The 24,894-nt window shown below is 43.9% G+C and overlaps 1 protein-coding gene across 1 annotated transcript in view; it reads left to right on the top strand.

Moving 5' to 3' along the window:
- psmc5 (proteasome 26S subunit, ATPase 5) overlaps positions 1–24,894 on the top strand; it is a 28,989-nt gene that overhangs the window by 344 nt on the left and 3,751 nt on the right. The window contains exons 2-11 of the mRNA XM_014158646.2: positions 562–633; positions 753–822; positions 1,066–1,163; positions 1,284–1,340; positions 1,666–1,896; positions 2,306–2,432; positions 2,746–2,936; positions 10,484–10,582; positions 11,416–11,526; positions 23,468–23,554. Coding sequence (XP_014014121.1) covers positions 562–633; positions 753–822; positions 1,066–1,163; positions 1,284–1,340; positions 1,666–1,896; positions 2,306–2,432; positions 2,746–2,936; positions 10,484–10,582; positions 11,416–11,526; positions 23,468–23,554 — 1,143 coding nt within the window. The remainder of the gene's footprint in view (positions 1–561; positions 634–752; positions 823–1,065; positions 1,164–1,283; positions 1,341–1,665; positions 1,897–2,305; positions 2,433–2,745; positions 2,937–10,483; positions 10,583–11,415; positions 11,527–23,467; positions 23,555–24,894) is intronic.

The raw sequence follows: 24,894 nt of genomic DNA, 5'->3' as shown, positions 1-24,894 counted from the left end.
TTGGTACTTGTCAGAGGTTGATATAACCTTTTTGAAGAGACCAAAACAGTTGTCAAAATAGAGAATCCTGACGGTTTGCTGTCTCATTGTAAACTAGCTAACGTTAGCTAGTTATCTACTTTTAGTAAACTAGGTAGCTAGAATGCTAGCTAACGTTAGCTAATCTAATTGAAAGTTTCAGTGACATTCCTTATTTGTGGCTGTAAATAAGTCAGCATAAGTTAAGTAAAATTAACAAAAGTATTGCTAGCTAGCTATTGCGCCTAACGCGTTAGCTTCTTTAGGAAATATACTTTTAAATACTTTACGTTTTGTAGCTAGCTGACGTTAGCTGCCAGTATTAACCATGTCAGTTAACTAGTAAATATTTTGCTGGCTATATTTCCACGAGTAGTATTTGGAAAATGTTAGGTTCCGGTGTTGCTATATAATTAGGCCTGTGCAGCTAGCTACAACGTTAGCTAATTAGCCAGCAAGCTAACGTTAGCTAGCTACGTTGTTTACTTGACAACTTTACAACACAGTTCTTACTGTTATTGCATGTCTGTCTGTGTTTTGCAGATGGAGATGGAGGACAGTAAAGGTGGTTCTGGTCTCCGGCAATACTACCTGTCTAAAATAGAAGAGTTACAGGTAAGCAAACACAGATTTTCATTGAATTGACTGTTAGCTACACGTTGTCTATTGACACCATAGTGACACTGCTAATATCCTTTGTCAAGATAAGAAGTATCTGGTCTTTCTGCTTCCAGTTAACAGTGAATGACAAGAGTCAGAATCTCAGACGTCTACAGGCGCAGAGAAATGAACTCAATGCAAAAGGTAGGAATGATTGTTAGCTATCCAGCACTTTTAATTGAAAAAACAACAGCTGAACTTCTCTAAACACTGTAACTAGCTAGTACTTAATCATTGTAACTTAATTGTAGCAGTAATTGTGTGGCTTATAAAATGTAAATGTTGTCGGACTAAGTAATTTGATTGCATTCAAACAAAATGGCACTCAGAAACATGCACTTTATGAATTGGCAGTCCATTGTTCAAATCTATTTGCTTTGTCCCTAGTGCGTCTCCTTCGTGAGGAGCTGCAGTTGCTACAAGAGCAAGGTTCCTATGTTGGAGAGGTGGTGAGGGCCATGGACAAAAAGAAAGTGCTGGTCAAGGTGTGTAAAGTAGCCTTGTTTTGCTGAAATGTAGGCCTAACAAACTTTTACAGTGGTATACTCTAGCTGCATCTAGATGACACTGACAATCTACTACTGTAACTACTTAATTGTCTCCAGGTCCATCCAGAGGGGAAATTTGTGGTGGATGTGGATAAGAACATTGACATCAATGATGTAAGTATGGACATGTTGATATTTGACCCCAATGTGATGAGAACTTAGTGTTTTATATGTACAAAGGTACATGTATCTGTGTACATACAGATTAGTAACACACATCCAATAATTGAACTATCATATTTTGTTTTTGTCAAATTGGTTTGAGTGTTAAGGGAACAAAATTCAGTTGAAAAACAAATATCCCCATCCAATGCAGGTGGCTGTGGACAGAAAGAAAAAAAACATGAAAATACAACTGTAATTAAGAATAAATGCAACAAACTTCCTCATTATTCAGGACTGTATCACACTGATTTACCCCTCTGCCCATTCCTACCAGGTGACTCCAAATTGCCGTGTGGCGCTGCGCAACGACAGCTACACCCTGCACAAGATCCTGCCCAACAAGGTGGACCCGCTGGTCTCACTCATGATGGTGGAGAAGGTACCTGACTCCACCTACGAAATGATTGGTGGCCTGGACAAGCAGATCAAGGAGATCAAGGAAGTGATCGAGCTGCCAGTCAAGCACCCAGAGCTCTTCGAGGCTCTCGGAATTGCACAGCCCAAGGTGGGTGGCCCATAAGGGATACGCCCTTTAATTGGGTTATTGGTTATTTCACAGGTCATATCAACTCTATATGTTACCCATTATGCACTATGAGCTTTAAAGGTAAACTCTAAATATTACTTTTTGCATTTGAGTTGACCTTGTTCTGTCTTAAAGGAAACAACACTCCCAAAATCAAATGTTTGTCAGACTTTTTCATACCGTGTTGGGGTTGTCCTAAGGTATTGTTCTGTCAATGCCACACAGCATTTATCACATATTAACCTCAACCGTCTTGATTCCCAGAAGGAACAGAAAAAAGTGACACCAGTTAATTCTAGCACAATTATACTAAAATACATCACAACGTTTGAGATGCACTCTGTCATGTTTTGGGATGTCTAGCCTCCCTTGTGTGTCTCACCACCAGGGCGTGCTGCTGTACGGACCCCCAGGCACAGGGAAGACCCTGCTCGCCAGAGCCGTGGCCCACCACACCGACTGCACCTTTATCAGGGTTTCTGGCTCGGAGCTGGTGCAGAAGTTTATTGGAGAGGGTGAGTCATCAACGATCATTCATTCAGCCATTTTGGTAACCATTCGACAGGGTTCCCAAGTGTCTAGTAATTCCGTAATGTCAGGGGATTTCCAGAATCAGGGAGATATTTTGCTGCGTCTGTTCTCCAAATAGCTTTTGTTTAGCCAGCTCCAGCACGTTTAAGCCCATTTCAGTCTATTTTCATGGAGCACTGAGTGATAGTAGGCTCAATGTTTCTCACCATGCAATTGGTAAAACAGAAGCTATTATTATTTGTTTTTCACTAACATCACACTGCTGGCTATAACTCTGCTCTGTCTTCCCCATCCCAGGTGCCCGCATGGTGCGCGAGCTGTTCGTCATGGCCCGCGAGCATGCGCCCTCAATCATCTTCATGGACGAGATTGACTCGATCGGCTCGTCACGTCTGGAGGGGGGCAGCGGGGGCGACAGCGAGGTGCAGAGGACCATGCTGGAGCTGCTGAACCAGCTGGATGGCTTCGAGGCCACCAAGAACATCAAAGTGGGTGACGCGTACATACACACAGATACATCACTGTCGTCTTATGCTTTATAATGTGGCCTAATCTACAATAACACTATCACTCTATATAACACCACACACCCTCTCTGCCCCTTTACTTATGTGTATGCTATTCCTCTGCTATAACACACTTGACACTGCTTCTCTCCGCTGATTGATTTCTGTCACTCTCCTGTCGGTACTGGCTGACAACACTTTCTTTCTATGCTCACCATCAATCACACTATAGCTACTCTATTGTCCTCTACTCACTGTCCTCCCACCCACTCTAGCCCTCTGCAACCTATCAATCTGTATTTGCATGTTCTCTGTGATGCTATAAACAGACAGAGCTAGTATTTTTTTAATGAAGATGATTATATAGAAATGAGCAATAAATGCAGATAAAGAATATATTTCATCTCTAAATAAGAAAAAATAGTAAGAAAGAGTAGTATACAGGGATGCAAACTCGCCCTTTTTCGGCTATATTCCCCGTGTTGATTTCAGAATAGGGGTATGGCCAAAAGTCTATCAGCCAATAAGCTGTATAAGAGGGGCACAAAAAAATCTTCTCCCTGTGTGATCACTAACGTTACCTTCTCTGGCGGCTGTGTCATCGCACACTCCACGTAACAAACTCTGTTCCTGACTGGGCAATTTGCAATGCAACTCGAGATAAGCAACCTGTGTTCGTAGTAACGTTTCAGTTATAGTTGATCAGAAGCACATTATAGTTGCATCTGTTTCAATAGCGCAAATTATTTCACACCGTTATTAACATGAGCTAACTAGCTATCTGACGTTAGCATCTAAGTTGGCAAGCTAACATTACCACCTGCCAATGATTAATGGTGTATGTTTCTCATATCAAATTTGCATCCACAAATAGAATATCAGTTCAGAGTGTGATGTCACATACTGTATGTTGTGGACATGTTGTAGTCACGTTGTGCCACTTACTACTTATTGCATGGCGCCCTCACCTAACATGGACAGACAAAAACAAGTCTTCACTCAACATCCGTGGCAGTTATATCACATGTCAATCTTAACATCAACACTGAAGGTGCAAGTCAATATACCCTAGGGAAGGGGAGGGAACACGTAACGTGACCTTTCAAAAGAGACCGGTCAGGGATGTCTATTCACACCCCATCCCTTGTCTTCTTGAGCAATGTATTTTGAATGTGTATTTTTCCTGTTCAAATGAATACAACTTGAATAATTGAAACACACAGGCAGTCAGACAGCTGCCTGTTTCTTTGTCAGCCTGACTAAGACCTTCGGATAGTGCTGAGCGACTAACTGAAATTTTGGTTATTTTTACACCTCTAATTTACCGACGTCAGTTCAATTAGTTGAATTACATTTCGTAGGAAAAAAAATTTGCGAGCTCAATGTGCAGTTTTCTCTAGAGATAAATCAGATCAGGCCCGAACTGTGCGATGTACACTGAACAAAAATATACTGAGTTACAGTTAGCGTAAGGAAATCAGTCAATTGAAATTAATAAATTAGTCCCTAATCTATGGATTTCACATGACTGGGAATACAGATATGCGTCTGTTGGATACCTTAAGGTAGGGGCGTAGATCAGAAAACCAGTCAGTATCTGGTGTGACCATTTGCCTCATGCAGCGTGACACATCTCCTTCGCATAGAGTTGATTGTGGAATGTTGTCCCACTCCTCTTCAATGGCTGTGCCAAAGTTTCTGGATGTTGGCCTGAACTGGAACACGCTGTTGTATACGTCGATCCAGATCATCCCAAACAGGCTCAATGGGTGACATGTTTGCTGAGTATGCAGGCCATGGAAGAACTGGGACATTTTAAGCTTCCAGGAATTGTGTACATCCATATGGCCATGCATTGTCATATTGAAACATGAGGTGATGGCGGCGGATGAATGGCACGACAATTGGCCTCAGGATCTCGTCATGGTATCTGTGCATCCCGCAGGTGAAAAAGCTGGATGTGGAGGTCCTGGACTGGCGTGTTTGCACGTGGTTGTGATTCTCTAAAACAACGTTAGAGGTGGCTTATGGTAGAGAAATAAACATACAATTCTCTGGCAACAGCTCTGGTGGACATTGCTGCAGTCAGCATGCCAATTGTTGTGCATTTGGTTTGCTAATTTTGTAGCTGTTCGCTATCTAGCTACGTGGTTAGCTCTTCCAAAATCAAGCATTTGTTTGGTAGCAGCAGAGAATCCCCTCCTGGATCAAGAGCCTTGCTGGCTAATATTCGTTTTGTGCGTGCAACAAACTGTGAAGACAATTTTTTTTTTAATTTACTGTACTTTCATACTTGTAAAAGAAAGTAGAGTAAAGAAGCTGTACAAAATGTTTGCAATGCGCTTTTAAAATTTAGTTCGTATTCTCTGAGGATTCCTTAGTACTTGTTAGCGTTCTGGTGATGTTTTTTGGGGCTTTGAGTATTAGTACTTTTTAAATAAATACCTGCATTCAACTTGTGTACTAGGTAATAGATAAAGCAGATCGACTTCATCATTTATCCCGTTAGATAATTTTTCATTATGAAGCCATGTGTGTTTGTTTACAAAGAAGTACAAAAAGCAAAATGGGAGCTTTGTGACGAGTTCTCTCGGCAGTGCAACTTAAGTGAGGTGATCAAGTTACACGTGTATGAAATTCACTACTGTTTGCCAGCAATATATCTTATAACTATTAATTTAACAATCTAAGATGTGCCAAATCAATTCTCTCCAGCTGGGATTTGCTAATATTAGCTAAGTGGCTAACGTTAGCTTGCAAGATCAAGCATCTTCGTAACAGCAGCAGAGACAATCCCCTCCTGGATTAAGATATTTGTTTTGTGTGTGCTGCAACTGCGTTTTGAGATAGTTGCATAACTTTATGAGCTGGGTTGTCTGTCATAGTAGTAAATGTTTGCATGCGCTCATTGGCGTTTACCTAGCATCTGCTATGAGAATTCCTTAGTACGCTATATATACAGAAGGGTGTGGACACACCTTCAAATTAGTGGATTCGGCATTTCAGCTACACCCGTTGTTGACAGATGTATAAAATCGAGCACACCGCCATGCAATCTCCGTAGACAAACATTGGAAGTAGAATGGCCTTACTGAAGATCCCAGTGACTTTCAATGTGGCACCGTCATAGGATGCCACCTTTCCAACATAAAATTTCTACCCTGCTAGACCTGCCCCGGGCAACTAAGTGCTGTTATTGTGAAGTGGAAACGTCTAGGAGTAACAACGGCTCTGCCACAAAGTGGTGTAGGCCACATAAGCTCGCAGAATGGGACCGCCGAGTGCTGAAGCGTGCCGTGCCGTCCGTAAATATCTTCTGTCCTCGGTTGCAGCACTAACTACAGAGTTCCAAACTTCCTCTGGAAGCAACGTCAGCACAAGAACTGTTGTTCGTGAGCTTCATGAAATGGGTTTCCATGGCCTACACACAAGCCTAAGATCATGCCCAATGCCAAGCATCGGCTGGAGTGGTGTAAAGCTCGCCACCATTGGACTCTGGAGCAGTGAAAGCGTTCTCTGGGGTGATTAATCACACTTCACCATCTGGCAGTCCGACGGATAAATCTGGGTTTGTCGGATGCCAGGAGAACACTACCTGCCCCAATGCATAGTGCCAACTGTAAAGTTTGGTGGAAGGATAATGGTCTGGGGCTGTTTTTCATCACTGGAAATCTTAACGCTACAGCACACAATGACATTCTAGACGATTCTGTGCTTTCAACTTCGTGGCAGGCACTTAACTGTTTCCCCTTCGAACACCTTGGGATGAATTGGAACGCCGACTGCAAGCCAAGCCTAATCTCCCAACATCAGTGCCCGACCTCACTAATGCTCTTGTGGCTGAATGGAAGCAAGTCCCTGCAGCAGTGTTCCAACATCTAGTGGAAAGACTTCCCAGAAGAGTGGAGGCTGTTATAGCAGCAAAGCTGGACCAACTTCATATTAACGCCCATGGTTTTGGAATGAGATGCTCGACGTGCAGGTGTCCACATACATCTGGTCATGTAGTGTACTTGTTAGCGTTTTGTCATTCTGGTAAGTTACTTTTTTTTAGGCTTTTAAAAATAGCGCCCCTTGTGCATGCACGGTATGAAGGTATTGAAATCTGGATACCGCCCAACCATACCTTTTTAAGAGGTTGGAGTAATAACATGTTCAGCTACTTAAGACACAGGCTCGAATCTAGGTTGTGCCTTTTAGAACTCAAGAAATGTAACAACTAAGGAATAATAATCTCATTGATTTCCCAAACCCAGGTCTGGTCTGTCGTGTCTGCTTTGCGAAGCGTTCCCGGAAGTATCGTGATGTTTGGTATAGTTTAAACAAAATTACTGTTTTCAAAATGAATATTTTAATGACTTAAAGCAATTGTGTCCATGTTAAGCACTTCAGTGTTTTTACCTCTTCTGAGGCTGCTGACGCACTGGCTCCAAACTGATGTCCACATCTATCTGGGGCAGATAGTGTCTCACGCTCAACGTCTCCCCTGTCTGTCAGCCAGCTGGTTGCTGGTAAAGGCAGGGCACCAGAGCGCCTCCCACAGGCGCTACTTGATCCTGTGCCTCGGACCCGTCAGCGGGGTTCCTCTCTAGGGCGCTGGAGGGTGGGGGTGGACCGTATGTACAGTACCAGTCAAAAGTTGTGACACCCACTCATTCAAGGGTCTATTTGTACTATTTTCTAAACTGTAGAACTATGAAATAACACATGGAATCATGTAGTAACCAAGAAAGTCAAAATATATTTTAGATTCTTCAAATAGCCACCCTTTGCCTTTGACAGCTCTGCACATCATTCAAGGCAAAGGGTGGCTACTTTGAATAATCTAAAATATATTTTGATTTAACACTTTTTTTGGTTACATGATTCAATATGTTTTGATTTCTTCACTGTTCTACAATGTAGAAAATAGTAATATAAAGGAACTCTGGAATGAGTAGGTGTCCAAACATTTGACTGGTAATGTATGTACGGAGAGAGTAGTCCAACACCACACGGTATGACAATCAGACCCTTAACTCTATCAAATGGAAAATAGTTTGAGGGGCTCTCTAACAGTACAGTTGTATAATACGGTGACATGACTCTACCTCGGCCATGAGCGTTTGGTGAAGAACATGTTGGAGTTCGGCCTGGGGATGCTCCATCTAGAGGAGCGCTCTCCCTCACCCCTTCCCTGCCTCACCTTGTCTTCTCCCTGATCAAGAGCAGGTGCCCTCAGCCTGGTGACCATGGGCGATGTGGGATGCCTGGTCTCCACGCTGGGCCTCACGGTGGCAGCGGGGCCGAACCTGTTTGTCACTGGCGTATTTTGACCTGGCAGACCAGTGGCTCAACAGTGGTGACTTCACCCTCTCCACGCTGCTGCTTGGCAATAGGCTGGAGGACCCAGTGATACTTTATTGAAATTCCATACATTTTGAAGGATACAAATTCAAATCTTACAAAAATCTCCACAGACCCCTAAACTTTTTCTACATTTTGTTACAGCCTTATTCTAAAATGTATTAAATAAATATTTCCTCATCAATCTACACACGATACCCATAATGACAAAGTGAAAACAGGTTTTTAGAAATGTTTCTAATGTATAAAAAATAAATAACAGCTGCCTTATTTACATAAGTATTCATACCCTTTGCTATTAGACTTGAAATTGAGCTCCGGTGCATCCTGTTTCCATTGATCATCCTTGATGTTTCTACTACTTCATTGGAGTCCAACTGTGGTCAATTCAATTGATTGGACATGATTTGGAAAGGCACAACCCTGTCTAGAAAAGGTCCCACAGTTGCATGTCAAAGTAAAAACCAAGTCATGATGTCGAAGGAATTGTCAGTCGAGACACAGATCTGGGGAAGGGTAAAAAAAAAAAAAACATTTCTGCAGCATTGAAGGTCCCCAAGAACACAGTGGCCTCCATCATTCTTAAATGGAAGAAGTTCGGAATCACCAAGACTCTTCCTAGAGCTGTCTACCTGGCCAAACTGCTTAATTGGGGGGAAATTGCCTACTATCAAGAGCAGTGTGCGGTTTCCTTTTTCATTCAGAAGTTTGGAACCACCAAGACTCTTCCTAGAGCTCGCTGCCCTACCAAATTAAGCAATCGGGGGAGAAGGGCCTTGGTCAGGGAGGTGACCAAGAACCTGTTGGTCACTGACAGGTCTCCAGAGTTCCTCTGTGGAGATGGGAGAACCTCCCAGAAGGACAACCATCTCTGCAGCACTCCACCATCAGGCCTTTATGGTAGAGTGGCCAGATGGAAGGCACATGACAGCCTGCTTGGAGTTTGCCAAACGACACCTAAAGGACTCCAACCATGAGAAACAAGATTCTTTGGTCTGATGAAATCTTTGGACTGAATGCCAAGCGTCACGTTTGACGGAAATCTGGCACCATCCCTATGGTGAAGCATGGTGGGGGCGGCATCATGCCGTGGGGATGTTTTTTAGTCAGGATCGAGGCAAAGATGAACGGAGCAAAGTACAGAGATTCTTGATGACAACCTGCTCAAGACCTCCGACTGGTGCGAAAGTTCACTTTCCATCAGGATAACAACTCTAAGCACAGAGCCAAGACATCGCAGGAGTGGCTTCGGGACAAGTCTCTGAATGTCCTTGAGTGGCCCGGCCAGAGCCTGGACTTGAACCCGATCGAGCATCTCTGGAGAGCTGAAAATAGCTCTGCAGCGACGCTCCCCATCCAGCCTGACAGAGCTTGAGAGGATCTGCAGAGAAGAATGGAAGAAACTCCCCAAATACAGGTGTGCTAATCTTGTAGCCTCATACCCAAGAAGACTTGAGGCTGTAATCGCCCCCCCCCGCTCACTAAACCACATCTCTTCACCCTTATCAGTGCCTGCCACGTGATTGCCTTTCCTTTACTCAATACATTCCACCTACAGATAACCATTAACTTCTGGTGTAGAAACTAGACTGGTACTTAATATTCCAATATGATACCTGATAATTAACAATATTTCAAGTTTAGAACTCATCCCTCTCATACAATACTCATCACATCTCATACTTGTCTCTATTTTTCTGCTGCTTTGAATGATGCCCAAGTCCACATTGACTGCTACCCAGTTACAATGCTAACTATTGTTTTCACTATGTACTTGGATTTCAAAGGTTTCCATTTCTAGAGAGACCCTCTAAACAAAATGCACAGAAACTTGTGCAATTGTAAATGCAAGGCTACTCGACTATAGTAATCAAAGTCATTGTGATTGAACTAACTAGCATATTTTTGGTCTAGAGTAGCTGGGAATCATTTCTGTGTTCAGGCATGTTAATTCCCTAAACCCTTTCTGTCCAATGTTCTTGCAATTTACAACCTACCTTTCTAACACGGCAATTATATTTTCTCCCCTTTACGTGAAGTAATGTATTGAACATGTTTTTTAAAGGTGATCACATAGGGTTAGCCAAACAGGCTAACATATAGAAAAGGGCATACCGAAGAAGTCTATATGGAAAAGGCTGAATAAGACCAAAAGGACTAATACTGTGTTTGTGCTTTCTCAGGTCATCATGGCCACCAACCGTATTGACATCCTGGACTCTGCCCTGCTCCGGCCTGGCCGCATCGACAGGAAAATAGAGTTCCCCCCTCCCAATGAAGAGGTCAGTACTGTTCCAGCATGTTTTTTTTAGCCCCTCAAATATTATGATAAAACAAATATGAATAATACACAACTAGTAAAAATCTGCCTTTGGGCCGGGATTCTATCTGTCAGCTATGCACCTTTTTTAAAGGGAATGTTTGAAAACCTCATTCACGGTAAACGCTGCATATGTCGTGTCAATCAGAAATGACCTTTAAATGCTGTGTGATATAAAGCAGATTCTTTACTGATCGGTAAAAAATCGATAGTTAAATATCGGGATATAATTTTTTGCGGTATCTTATGGTTTTGAAAATACTTCAATATTTTTACTCTAGTTGGCTGTACCTGCACCAAAACGGGAGTATTTTTCTTTATGGTTGTTCTCCATCTTTTTTAAAATAAGGAGGCAATTTGTTTTCAGCTATTTTATTTCCATTACCGTTCAAAACTAATTTCTTCATTGTCTTGTACTTCTTCAGCAGACATATGGTGAGCAATATGTTTGGGACATTGAATCGCAAAATCTGTATCTAATCACAATACATAACACATCTTAACCTAATTATCGGGATAATATCTTATAGTGAGATCCCTTGCATTTTCCAGCCCTATTAGAATTTCATCAGGAATACAAAGTGCTGTATTCTGGCACCATTTTTTTATAAAAAAAAAAAAAAAATTGATTTATTTTTAAATAAAGGATTTATACCATTGAGTCTAGTCCAGCATCTTCACACTCTCCTCACGCTCTGAAATATGTGTTTGCGTTGACACTCATTTTTTCATGTGAGCAGCTTGCTGCTACAGTGTCGTAATTCTGTCCACGTCCCATTTACTTCTGCTCCTCAGGCTCGTTTGGACATCCTGAAGATCCACTCAAGGAAGATGAACCTGACGCGTGGTATTAACCTGAGGAAGATTGCAGAGCTGATGCCAGGAGCCTCCGGGGCTGAGGTTAAGGTGAGAGACTGAGACACATGGTTTGGAATGGGGCCAACCATATGAAGGCGACCACAGGGCTGAAACACTTTGGAACGAGGTTCAGCGTATGAGGCCTAGTAGGGAAGTCTTTTAGCCTCTACCCCTTAGGCCTGTGGTTCTCACTTTTTGCCCCGCTACCCCCCAAAAAGGAGTGATTCGAAGCTCGAGACCCCTCGCGCAATCCCTGCGCCAATGAAGCCTGTCATTACATGCATAAACGGTGCCGTGTTTACAGAAATAAACTGCATTTTACACCTGCATTTTGAGCTCAAGGCCATTCATGTTACTGTGCATGAATGGCTTTGAAAGTATTCAGACCCTTTGACTTTTTCCACATTTTGTTACGTTCCAGCCTTATTCTAAAATGGATTAAAGTAAATTTTCCTCATCAATCTACACACAATACCTCATAAAAACAAAGCGATGTTTGCACATTTATTAAAAATAGATACCTTATTTACATAAGTATTCAGACCTTTTGCTATAATATTCTAAATTGAGCTCAGGTGCATCCTGTTTCCATTGATCATCCTTGATGTTTCTACAACTTGATTGGAGTCCACTTGATTTGGGAAGGCACACACCTGTCTATGTAAGGTCCCACAGTTGACAGTGCAGGCCAGAGCATGAACCAAGCCATGAGGTCGAAGGAATTGACCGCAGAGCTCCGAGACTGGATTGTGTTGAGGAAGAGATCTGGGGGAGAGTACCAAAACATTTCTGCAGCATTAAAGGTCCCCAAGAACACAATGGCCTTCATCATTCTTAAATGGAAGAAGTTTGGAGCCAAAATTCAAAAGGCACTCGCACATCTGAGCAAACCTTTTGCAGGTGCATGGCAACAGTTGAACAAGATGAATGAAAAAGGAAACTGCTCTTGATAGTATCACTGATCTTTAATAAGCTTACGTATCGGCCTGACGAAGGCTGTGAGGCCGATACGTAAGCTTATTAAAGATCAGTGATACTATCAAGAGCAGTGTGTGGTTTCCTTTTTCATTCAGAAGTTTGGAACCACCAAGACTCTTCCTAGAGCTCGCTGCCCGACCAAATTAAGCAATCGGGGGAGAAGGGCCTTGGTCAGGGAGGTGACCAAGAACCGATGGTCACTGACCGAGCTCCAGAGTTCCTCTGTCGAGATGGGATTACCTTCCAGAAGGACAACCATCTCTGCAGCACTCCACCAATCAGGCCTTCATGGTAATGGACAGACGGAAGCCACTCTTCAGTAAAAGGCACATGACAGCCCGCTTGGAGTTTGCCAAAAGGCACCTAAATGACTCTGACCATGAGAAACAAGATTCCCTGGTCTGATTAAACCAAGATTGAACTCTTTGGCCTGAATGCCAAGCTTTGTCTGGAGCAAAGATGCCACCATCTCTACGGTGAAGCATGCTGGTGGCAGCACCATGCTGTGGGGATGTTTTTCAGCGGCAGAGACTGGGAGACTAGTCAGGATCGAGGGGAAGATGAATGGAGCAAAGTACAGAGATCCTTGATGAAAACCTGTTCCAGAGCCCTCAGGACCTTAGACTGGGGTGAAGGTTCACCTTCCATCAGGACAACGACCCTAAGCACACAGCCAAGACAGCACAGGAGTGGCTTCGGGACAAGTTTCTGAATGTCCTTGAGTGGCCCAGCCAGAGTCTGAACTTGAACCTGACCGTACATTTCTGGAGAGACCTGAAAATAGCTCTGTACGACGCTCCCCATCCAACCTGACGGAGCTTGAGAGGATCTGCAGAGAAGAATGGGAGAAACTCCCTAAATACAGGTGTGCCAAGCTTGTAGCGTCATACCCAAAAAGACTCTAGGCTGTAGCCGCTGCCAAGGGTGCTTCAACAAAGTACTGAATTAAAAGGTCTGAATTCTTATGTAAATGCGATATTTCATTTTTGTTGTTTTTCCTCAAATTTCTAATACGGGGTATTGTGTGTAGATTGATGACTAAATTGCCTAAAACTGCCTAAAACTAACGTAAACATTTAAAAAAAGTCAGTGTCTGAATACTTTCCGAATGCATTGTATAATCACAAGTGCTTTATTTTCTTCAAAATGTTAACCTCTCTGGGGTATGTGGGACGGTAGCGTCCCACCTCGCCAATAGCCAGTGAAATAGCAGGGCGCTAAATTCAAAACAACAATCTCTCATAATTCAAATGTTTCACACATACAAGTATTTTACACCATTTTAAAGATGATCTTCTCGTTAATCCAACCACATTGTCCGATTTCAAAAAGGCTTTACGGCGAAAGCATAGCATTAGATTATGTTAGGACAGCACCTAGACAAGAAAAACCACACAGCCATTTTCCAAGCAAGGAGAGGTGTCACAAAAACCAGAAATATAGCTAAAATTAATCACTAACCTTTGATCATCAGATGGCACTCATAGGACTTCATGTTACGCAATACATGTATGTTTTGCTCGATAAAGTTAATATTTATATCCAAAAACCCCATTTTACATTGGCGTGTAATGTTCAGAAATGTTTTGCCTCCCAAAACTTCCGGTGAATGAGCACATCAATTTACAGAAATACTCATCATAAACTTTGATAAAAGATACAAGTGTTATGCACAGAATTATAGAAACTTCTCCATAATGCAACCGCTGTGTCAGATTTCAAAAAAGCTTTATGGCGAAAGCAAACTTTGCAATAATCTGAGTACAGTGCTCAGACATCAAAACAAGCCATACAGATACCTGCCATTTTGGAGTCAACAGAAGTCACAAATAACATAAATATTCACTTACCTTTGATCTTCATCGGAATGCACTCCCAAGAATCCCAGTTCCACAATGTTTTGTTTCGATAAAGTCCATATTTATGTCGAAATTCCTCCTTTTTGTTCGCTCGTTCAGTCGAGTAATCCTGTGCTCGCACTGTGCTCGCGCAGTAAGTTCAGACAAAGTCAAAGTTATATTACAGTTCGTAGAAACATGTCAAATGATGTATAGAATCAATCTTTAGGATGTTTTTATCATAAATCTTCCATAATATTCCAACCGGACGATTCCTTTGTCATCAGAAATGAAAAGGAACACCTAACTCTCACGGGAGCATACGCGATTGAGCTCATGTCATTTTCTCAGTCATCTGACTCCATATGCTCTTATTCTCTCCCCATTCACAGTAGAAGCATGAAATAACGTTCTAAAGACTGACATCTAGTGGAAGCCTTAGGAAGTGCAAAATGACCCCACAGACACTGTGTATTAGATAGGCAATCACTTGAAAAACTACAAACCTCAGATTTCCACACTTCCTGGTTGGATTTTTTTTCTGTTTTTTGCCTGCCAAATGAGTTCTGTTAAACTCGCAGACATTATTCAAACAGTTTTAGAAACTTCAGAGGGTTTTCTATCCAAATCTACTAATGATATGCATATCTTAGCTTCTGGGCCTGAGTAGCAGGCAGTTTACTACAGGCACGCTTTTCATCCGGACATCAAAATACTGCCCCCTACCCAAGAGAGGTTAAACTAACAATGGGTAGGCCAATGCTTTTTGCAATTATCTTTAATAAAGGTTAGGCCTATGGCATACCCTCTCATACACCACCATTTGAGTCTTGATTTTAGCTTAATAGACGCCCACTGACACGGAGGTAGGCTATTTAAAGAGTTCATGGAGGGTGGAGGAAGTGACCGACAAATCTATGGATATAAGTCTATAGTCTAATTGTCTGTCAAACAGGTAGGCCTACCTCTTTTTTTTTTTTTTTTTCTTAAATAGAAGAAATCGGCTCCAACACATCTCTCTTGTTGTTAGTGAAGTCTAATTAAAATGAAGACTGTTGAAATGAATTATGCCAACTCGAATTTGCCCACTTGCATCACCATGAGCTGTCTATTTCTGGTTGATTGTGCCACAGCTGCTGCTTCAAGTTTCAGCACCACAATCTAAGTTACTCATCTGGCTTATTGTGAGGTCATTTTTAAATGACTACCCGATCTCTTGCTCTCTCTGTACCCCACACATACCGTAAGATCTATTAATTGAGCAGATTAAACCACGGGTTTTCCTATGGTTTGCAAACAAGGGCACCTATTGATAGATGGATAGAAAAAAGGCATTGAATATCCCTTTGAGCCTGGTGATGTTATTAATTACGCTTTGGATGGTGTATCAATACACCCAGTCACTACAAAGATAGACGCACCTTACCTAAATCGGTTGCCAGAGAAGGAAATAGCTCATGGATTTCACCATCAGGCCAATGGGTATTTTTAAAATGGTTAGAGTTTAATGGCTGTGTTGGGAGGTTACTGAGGATGCATCAACATTGTAATTACTCCACAATATTAACAAATGGCAGAGTGACAATATGTAAACTTCTACAGAATAATTAATATTCCAGAACATGCATCGTGTTTGCAATAAGGCACTAAAGTAATGTGGCAAAGAAAGACTTTCTCTCCCGAATACAAAGTTTGGTTCTGGGCAAATCGAACACAACACAGAGTACCATTCATATATTCAAGATTGGTGGTGGCTGCATCATGTTAGGGGTATAGTTATCATCGGCAAGGACTAGAGTTTATTTAGGATAACAATAAATGGAATAGAGCTAAGCACAGGCAATATCCAAGAGGAAAACCTGTCCACTCTCCACCAGACACTAGGAGACAAATTCACCTTTCAGCAGGACAATAACCTAAAAGGCCAAATATACATTGGAGTTGCTTACCAAGACAACATTGAATGTTCCTGAGTAGCCTAGTTCGTTTTGACTCGTCGGCTGGAAATCTATTGCAAGCAGTGGTGATTTTATCATGTAAATCTTGGTGGGGCAAAAGAAAAGTAATGCCAGCCAGCAAAGCCACTACACACAACACTAAACAATACATTAGTTGCACTATAAGAGTGACAAACGGTGCCCACAAACTGTTAGGGCCTACATAAAGTTGTCCCATGGCTGACTTGCGTAAACAAATGTGGTTTCTAATGACAATTAAGATGTACAAACTAAGGCATATGGGGACAACAAGCGGATAAGAGGCAATCCGTAATTTCGATTAACACAATGAGCGAGCTAGGACGGATGTAACGTTAGTCAATATAACTTTATTTAACACCTTTTGAAATGTACAGCGACCAAATTGTACCTAGAATTTCTCCATTATATCTCTTCATATGACAAGAATTAAAAAGGATTTGCCAGTAGATTGTAAACTTGATTCATGACTGCTAGCTAAGATTGTGAAAGTATGATGTTGACATGATCAGTCCATTCAAAGCTACTGTACGTATAACGTGATTTGACGTCATTGTCTGTGGCCAATGACCTTGAGCCTTCTTGGATGGGCACTTCTATGGCAGCAGCCGAAGGGCTAAAATGTTTCTCTTACACTTGGCAGTGACCCGAAGTCCCCATGAGTGAAAGAACACTGAGCCAATCACCCCGCAACGCTCTGTATTTTCTGCTGGCTTTCCCCACCACCACAGAAAGCACTGAGCCAGTCTGAAACACCTGCATTTTGGAGCTCCCTTACATACATGGTCTCTTTTTTGCTTTATTGGGTATGCGGCTTTATTAACTCAACGATATATATTATTTTTTACATTGTTTACAAACTGATATGTGGCAAGCCTTTTTTTTGCTCTGACCAGAATGACGGGTCGCCACTGATTTCAAGACTTTTAAATGGCTGTCTACCAAAGATCAACAATCAACTTGACGGAGTTTACCAGATTAAAAATAATATGTATATATATATATAATGTATATGGACAAATATTGTATAATCCAGGTGTGCAAAGCTCTGACTTGCCTAGAAAGACTCAGCTATAATTGCTGCTAAAGGTGATTCTAACATGTATTGACTCAGGGGGTTGAATACTTATAATCAAGATGCACTGAGTGTACAAAGCATTAGGAACACCTTCCTAATAGTGAGTTGCACCCCCTTGTGCTCTCAAAGCCTCGATTCGTCAGGGCATGGCCTCTACAAGGTGTCGAAAGCATGTTGACTCCAATGCTTCCCACAGTTGTCAAGCTGGATGGCTGTCCTTTGGGTGGTGTAAAGTTCTTGATACACACCGGAAACTGTTTAGCGTGAAAAACCCAGCAGTGTTGCAGTTCTTGATGCACTCAAACCGGTGCGCCTGGCACTTACTACTTACTATACCTCGTTCAAAGGCACTTACATCTTTTGTTTTGACGTTCACCCTCTTAATGGCACACATACTGTACCAGTCAAAAGTTTGGACACCTACTCATGTAGAATAATAGTGTAGACATCAACTTGGAAATAACACACATGGAATCATGTAGTAACCAAAAAAGTGGAAATCAAATCAAAATCATTTTTAGATTCAAAGTAGCCACCCTTTGCCTTGAGTTTTTTTGCACGCTCTTGGCATTCTCTCAACCAACTTCATAAGGAATGCTTTTCCAACAGTCTCAAAGGAGTTCACACATATGCTGAGCACTTGTTGGCTGCTTTTCCTTCACTCTGCGGTGTAACTCATCCCAAACCTTCTCAATTGGGTTATCACTCTCCTTGGTGAAAGAGCCCTTACACAGCCTGGAGGTGTGTTTTGGGTCATTGACCCAAAGCGCAAATCCGATGGGATGGCGTATTGCTGTGGAAGTCATGCTAATTAAGTGTGCCTTGAATTATAATTAAATCAGTGTCACCAGCAAAGAACCATCACACCACCTCCATGCTTAATGGTGGGAACTACACATGCGTTCACCTACTCTGCGTCTCATAAAGACAGAGGTTGGAACCAAAAATCTCAGATTTGGACTCCAGACCAAAGGACCGATTTCAACCGGTCTAATGTCCATTGCTCATGTTTCTTGGCCCAAGCCAGTGTCCTTTAGTAGTGGTTTCTTTGCAGCAATTTGACCGTGAAGGCCTGATTTCATGCAGTTTCCTCTGAACAGTTGATGTTGAGATGTGTCTGTTACTTGAACTCTGAAGCATTTATTTGGGCTGCAATCTGAGGTGCAGTTAATTCCAATGAATTTATCCTCTGCAGCAGAGGTAACTCTGGGTCTTCCTTTCCTGTGGCGGTCCTCATGAGAGCCAGTTTCATCATAGCGCTTGATGGTTTTTGCGACTGCACTTGAAGATTGACTGACCTTCATGTCCTAAAGTAATGATGGACTGTCGTTTCCTTTTGCTTATTTGAGCTGTTCTTGCCGTAATATGGACTTAGCCCTATTTGGTAAAAGACCGTCTTCTGTATACCACCCCTACCATGTCACAACATAACTGATTGGCTCAAACGCATTAAAAAGGAAAAATTCCACAAAGTAACTTTTTAACAAGGCACACCTGTTTCTTTTTTTACCCCTTTTTTTTTTCGCCCCAATTTTGTGGTATCCAATTGGTAGCAGTTAGTCTTGTCTCATCGCTGCAACTCCCGTACGGACTCGGGAGAGGCGAAGGTCGAGAGCAATGCGTCCTCAAACACAACCCAACCTAGCCGCACTGCTTCTTGACGCAACGCACATCAACCCGGAAGCCAGCCGCACCTATGTGTCAGAGGAAACACCGTACACCTGGCGACCTGTTCAGCGTGCACTGCGCCCGGCCCGCCACAGGAGTCGCTAGTGCGCGATGAGACAAGGATATCCCTGCCGGCCAAACCCTCCCTAACCCGGACGATGCTGGGCCAATTGTGCGTAGCTCCATGAACCTCCCGGTCGCGGCCGGCTGCGACAGAGCCTGGGCTCGAACCCAGCATCTCTGGTGGCACAGCTAGCACTGCGATGCTGTGCCTTAGACCACTGCACCACCCGGGAGGCAAGGCACACCTGTTAACTGAAATGAATTCCAGGTGACTACCTCATGAAGTTGGTTGAGAGAATGCCAGGTGCGCAAAGCTGTCATAAAGGGTGGCTACTTTGAAGAATCGCAAATATAAAATATATTTTGTTTAACACTTTAGTGGTTACTACATGATTCCATGTGTTATTTCATAGTTTTGATGTATTCACTATTCTACAATGTAGAAATTAGTAAAACAAAAACCCTAGAATGAGGTGTGTCCAAACGTTTGACTGGTACTGTACACAAACCATGTCTCAATTGTATCAAGTCTTAAAAATCATTCTTAAACCTGTCTCCGCCCCTTCACCTACACTGATTGAAGTGACATCAAAGGATCATAGCTTTCACCTGGTCAGTCTTTCATGGAAAGTGCAAGTCATTTAGCAGACGCTCTTATCCAGAGCGACTTACAAATTGGTGCATTCACCTTATAATATCCAGTGGAACAACCACTTTACAATAGTGCATCTAAATCTTTTAAGGGGGGGGTTAGAAGGATTACTTTATCCTATCCCAGGTATTCCTTGAAGAGGTGGGGTTTCAGGTGTCTCCGGAAGGTGGTGATTGACTCCGCTGTCCTGGCGTCGTGAGGGAGCTTGTTCCACCATTGGGGTGCCAGAGCAGCGAACAGTTTTGACTGGGCTGAGCGGGAACTGTGCTTCCTCAGAGGTAGGGAGGCGAGCAGGCCAGAGGTGGATGAACGGAGTGCCCTTGTTTGGGTGTAGGGCCTGATCAGAGCCTGAAGGTACGGAGGTGCCGTTCCCCTCACAGCTCCGTAGGCAAGCACCATGGTCTTGTAGCGGATGCGAGCTTCGACTGGAAGCCAGTGGAGAGAGCGGAGGAGCGGGGTGACGTGAGAGAACTTGGGAAGGTAGAACACCAGACGGGCTGCGGCGTTCTGGATGAGTTGTAGGGGTTTAATGGCACAGGCAGGGAGCCCAGCCAGCAGCGAGTTGCAATAATCCAGACGGGAGATGACAAGTGCCTGGATTAGGACCTGCGCCGCTTCCTGTGTGAGGCAGGGTCGTACTCTGCGAATGTTGTAGAGCATGAACCTACAGGATCGGGTCACCGCCTTGATGTTGGTGGAGAACGACAGGGTGTTGTCCAGGGTCACGCCAAGGCTCTTAGCACTCTGGGAGGAGGACACAAGGGAGTTGTCAACCGTGATGGCGAGATCATGGAACGGGCAGTCCTTCCCCGGGAGGAAGAGCAGCTCCGTCTTGCCGAGGTTCAGCTTGAGGTGGTGATCCGTCATCCACACTGATATGTCTGCCAGACATGCAGAGATGCGATTCGCCACCTGGTTGTCAGAAGGGGGAAAGGAGAAGATTAATTGTGTGTCATCTGCATAGCAATGATATGAGAGACCATGTGAGGATATGACAGAGCCAAGTGACTTGGTGTATAGCGAGAATAGGAGTGGGCCAAGAACAGAGCCCTGGGGGACACCAGTGGTGAGAGCACGTGGTGCGGAGACAGATTCTCGCCACGCCACCTGGTAGGAGCGACCTGTCAGGTAGGACGCAATCCAAGCGTGGGCGGCGCCCGAGATGCCCAGCTCGGAGAGGGTGGAGAGGAGGATCTGATGGTTCACGGTATCAAAGGCAGCAGATAGGTCTAGAAGGATGAGAGCAGAGGAGAGAGAGTTAGCTTTAGCAGTGCGGAGAGCCTCCGTGACACAGAGAAGAGCAGTCTCAGTTGAATGCCCAGTCTTGAAACCTGACTGATTAGGATCAAGAAGGTCATTCTGAGAGAGATAGCAAGAGAGCTGGCCAAGGACGGCGCGTTCAAGAGTTTTGGAGAGAAAGGAAAGAAGGGATACTGGTCTGTAGTTGTTGACATTGGAGGGATCGAGTGTAGGTTTTTTCAGAAGGGGTGCAACTCTCGCTCTCTTGAAGACGGAAGGGACGTAGCCAGCGGTCAAGGATGAGTTGATGAGCGAGGTGAGGTAGGGGAGAAGGTCTCCGGAAATGGTCTGGAGAAGAGAGGAGGGGATAGGGTCAAGTGGGCAGGTTGTTGGGCGGCCGGCCGTCACAAGACGCGAGATTTCATCTGGAGAGAGAGGGGAGAAAGAGGTCAAAGCACAGGGTAGGGCAGTGTGAGCAGGACCAGCAGTGTCGTTTGACTTAGCAAACGAGGATCGGATGTCGTCAACCTTCTTTTCAAAATGGTTGACGAAGTCATCCGCAGAGAGGGAGGAGGGAGGGGGAGGAGGATTCAGGAGGGAGGAGAAGGTAGCAAAGATCTTCCTAGGGTTAGAGGCAGATGCTTGGAGTTTAGAGTGGTAGAAAGTGGCTTAACAGCAGAGACAGAAGAGGAAAATGTAGAGAGGAGGGAGTGAAAGGATGCCAGGTCCGCAGGGAGGCGAGTTTTCCTCCATTTCCGCTCGGCTGCCCGGAGCCCTGTTCTGTGAGCTCGCAGTGAGTCGTCGAGCCACGGAGCAGGAGGGGAGCACCGAGCCGGCCTGGAGGATAGGGGACAGAGGAAATCAAAGGATGCAGAGAGGGAGGAGAGGAGGGTTGAGGAGGCAGAATCAGGAGATGGGTTGGAGAAGGTTTGAGCAGAGGGAAGAGATGATAGGATGGAAGAGGAGAGAGAGAGCGAAGGTTGGGACGGCGCAATACCATCCGAGTAGGGGCAGAGTGAGAAGTGTTGGATGAGAGCGAGAGGGAAAAGGATACAAGGTAGTGGTCGGAGACTTGGAGGGGAGTTGCAATGAGATTAGTGGAAGAACAGCATCTAGTAAAGATGAGGTCAAGCGTATTGCCTGCCTTGTGAGTAGGGGGGGAAGGTGAGAGGGTGAGGTCGAAAGAGGAGAGGAGTGGAAAGAAGGAGGCAGAGAGGAATGAGTCGAAGGTAGACGTGGGGAGGTTAAAGTCACCCAGAACTGTGAGAGGTGAGCCATCCTCAGGAAAGGAACTTATCAAGGCGTCAAGCTCATTGATGAACTCTCCAAGGGAACCTGGAGGGCGATAAATGATAAGGATGTTAAGCTTGAAAGGGCTGGTAACTGTGACAGCATGGAATTCAAATGAGGAGATAGACAGAAGGGTCAGGGGAGAAAGAGAGAATGTCCACTTGGGAGAGATGAGGATTCCAGTGCCACCACCCCGCTGGCTCGATGCTCTAGGCGTATGCGAGAACACGTAGTCAGACGAGGAGAGAGCAGTAGGAGTAGCAGTGTTATCTGTGGTAATCCATGTTTCCGTCAGCGCCAGGAAGTCTAGGGACTGGAGGGTAGCATAGGCTGAGATGAACTCAGCCTTGTTGGCCGCAGACCGGCAGTTCCAGAGGCTGCCGGAGACCTGGAACTCCACGTGGGTCGTGCGCGCTGGGACCACCAGGTTAGAGTGGCAGCGGCCACGCGGTGTGGAGTGTTTTATTTTATTGGTATCTATTTTGTGTAGATCGTTGACAATTTTAAATCCATCTTAATCTGACTTTGTCACACAAAGTGGAAAAAGTCGAGGGGTGTGAATACTGTATATGGACAATACGAACATACTGTTTTTGCCAGGCAAAACCGGAGAAGATGAAATGAGTGCTTGCTGGTCAACAGTCAAGACGCTCAACTTTTTTAGTTTTTGAAGCACAGCTTCAATAAATTTGAGACTAGTATTTGGTGCAACACCATAGGCCTATGTTAGTAACCAGATCGATTTGGCAAAGGTATATCAAATACAAATGGTGTTGCCTATTATGTGTGTGAATATAGTCAGTTTCACACTCACGACCCCCCTCAAAACCTTCTTGGTCGGTTTGGTGGGGGTCTGTTTGTTTCACCATTTTACATTTTGTGTAGTTCAATGTAGTGGACACATGCCACAGGGTTTTACATTTACGATGTATGACTGTAGAATATTATTATAGAATACCCACTGACTTGATACTCCCCAAGTTATAGAATGGGGCCCACCACATTAGGGCTTGCATATGCACAAGGGCAGAACATGTCAAATTAGCCATCCTGAAACCTCCCTTAGCCTAGGAATTCGTGACCCTGTTTCTGGATTGCCTTAGTGTTCGACCGCTGTGGGTCTTAATGACTTTGTCACTGTGGGTCATTGTGTTATTTCACCATGGTAAAACCTGTATGTGTGTTTCTGTTCCCTCTTACGTCTCAGGGTGTGTGCACAGAGTCCGGGATGTACGCCCTCAGGGAGAGGAGAGTGCACGTCAACCAGGAGGACTTTGAGATGGCTGTTGCCAAGGTTAGTCATCTGTCCTGTTTATCTCGCTCTCTCTCTCGCGCTCGCTCGCTCTCGCAGACCGTTTGTCTCGGTTTTACCTTATTCCTCTTATCCCCACATTCCTAATATATCGTTACTAACTAGTGTTGATCAGAGATTAGGTGTACATTCTTATATCTATACTGTTCTCAGATCTGTTGTCTTTCCAACTACTGTGGTCATTGTCATGCCAAAACTGACATGACAACAACTATATAGGAGTTTACTATACACAGCTCAAACAGATTTGGGTCAGACAAACTTACATCGATCTTGTCATTAAAATGGACAGACAAATCCTTTTCCCCTTGATTTGTTTCATTTTGCTTTGCTTATCACTGATAATAAAATAAAATGTTATTTGTCACATGCTTACTTATGGGCCCTTCCTAACAATGCAAAGAGAAAGAAAATAGAGAAATAATAGTAAAGTAAAACGTGTAATATAAGTAACAGATACACAATGAGTAACGATTACTTGGCTATGTACAAGGGTTAATAGTACCGAGTCGATGTGCAGGGGTAAGAGGTAATTGAGGTAGGCACATAATATATACAAAAATATGTGGACTCCTCTTCAAAACAGTGGATTCTGTCATTTCAGCCACACCCATTGCTGACAGGTGTACAAAATTGAGCACAGTCATGCAATCTCCATAGACAAACTGTCAGTGGAATGGCCTTACTGAAACGCTCAGTGACTTTCAACGTAGCACTGTCATAAGATGCAACCTTTCCAACAAGTCAGTTTGTCAAATTTCTGCCCTGCTAGAGCTTCCCCGGTCAACTGTAAGTGTTATTGTGAAATGGAAACGTCTAGGAGCAACAATGGCTCAGCCGCGAAGTGGTGGGCCACACAAGCTTACGGAACGGGACCGCCGAGTGCTGAAGCACGTAAAAATCGTCTGTCCTTGACTGCGCTACTGACGAAAACGGCCAAACGGCCTCGACGGAAGGTCAGCACAGAACTGTTCGTCGGGAGTTTCATGTAATTGGTTTCCATGGCCGAGCAGCCGCACAAAAGCCTAAGATCACCATGTGCAATGCCAAGTGTTAGCTGGAGTGATGTAAAGCTCACCGCCATTGTGCTCTGGAGCAGTGGAAACTCGTTCTCTGGAGTGATGAATCATGCTTAACCATCTGGCAGTCCGACGGACGAATATGGGTTTGGCGGATGTCAGAAGAACGCTACCTGCCCCAATGCATAGTGCCAACTAACATTTGGTGGAGGAAGAAGGATGTTCTGGGACTGTTTCATGGTTCAGGCTAAAGCCCTTAGTTCCAGTGAAGGGAGATCTTAACGCAGCATACAATAACATTCT

The sequence above is a fragment of the Salmo salar genome, chromosome ssa19 (genome assembly GCF_905237065.1).
Source record: "Salmo salar chromosome ssa19, Ssal_v3.1, whole genome shotgun sequence".
Taxonomy (NCBI): Eukaryota; Metazoa; Chordata; class Actinopteri; order Salmoniformes; family Salmonidae; genus Salmo; species Salmo salar.
This window is presented reverse-complemented; position numbering and strand designations above follow the sequence as displayed.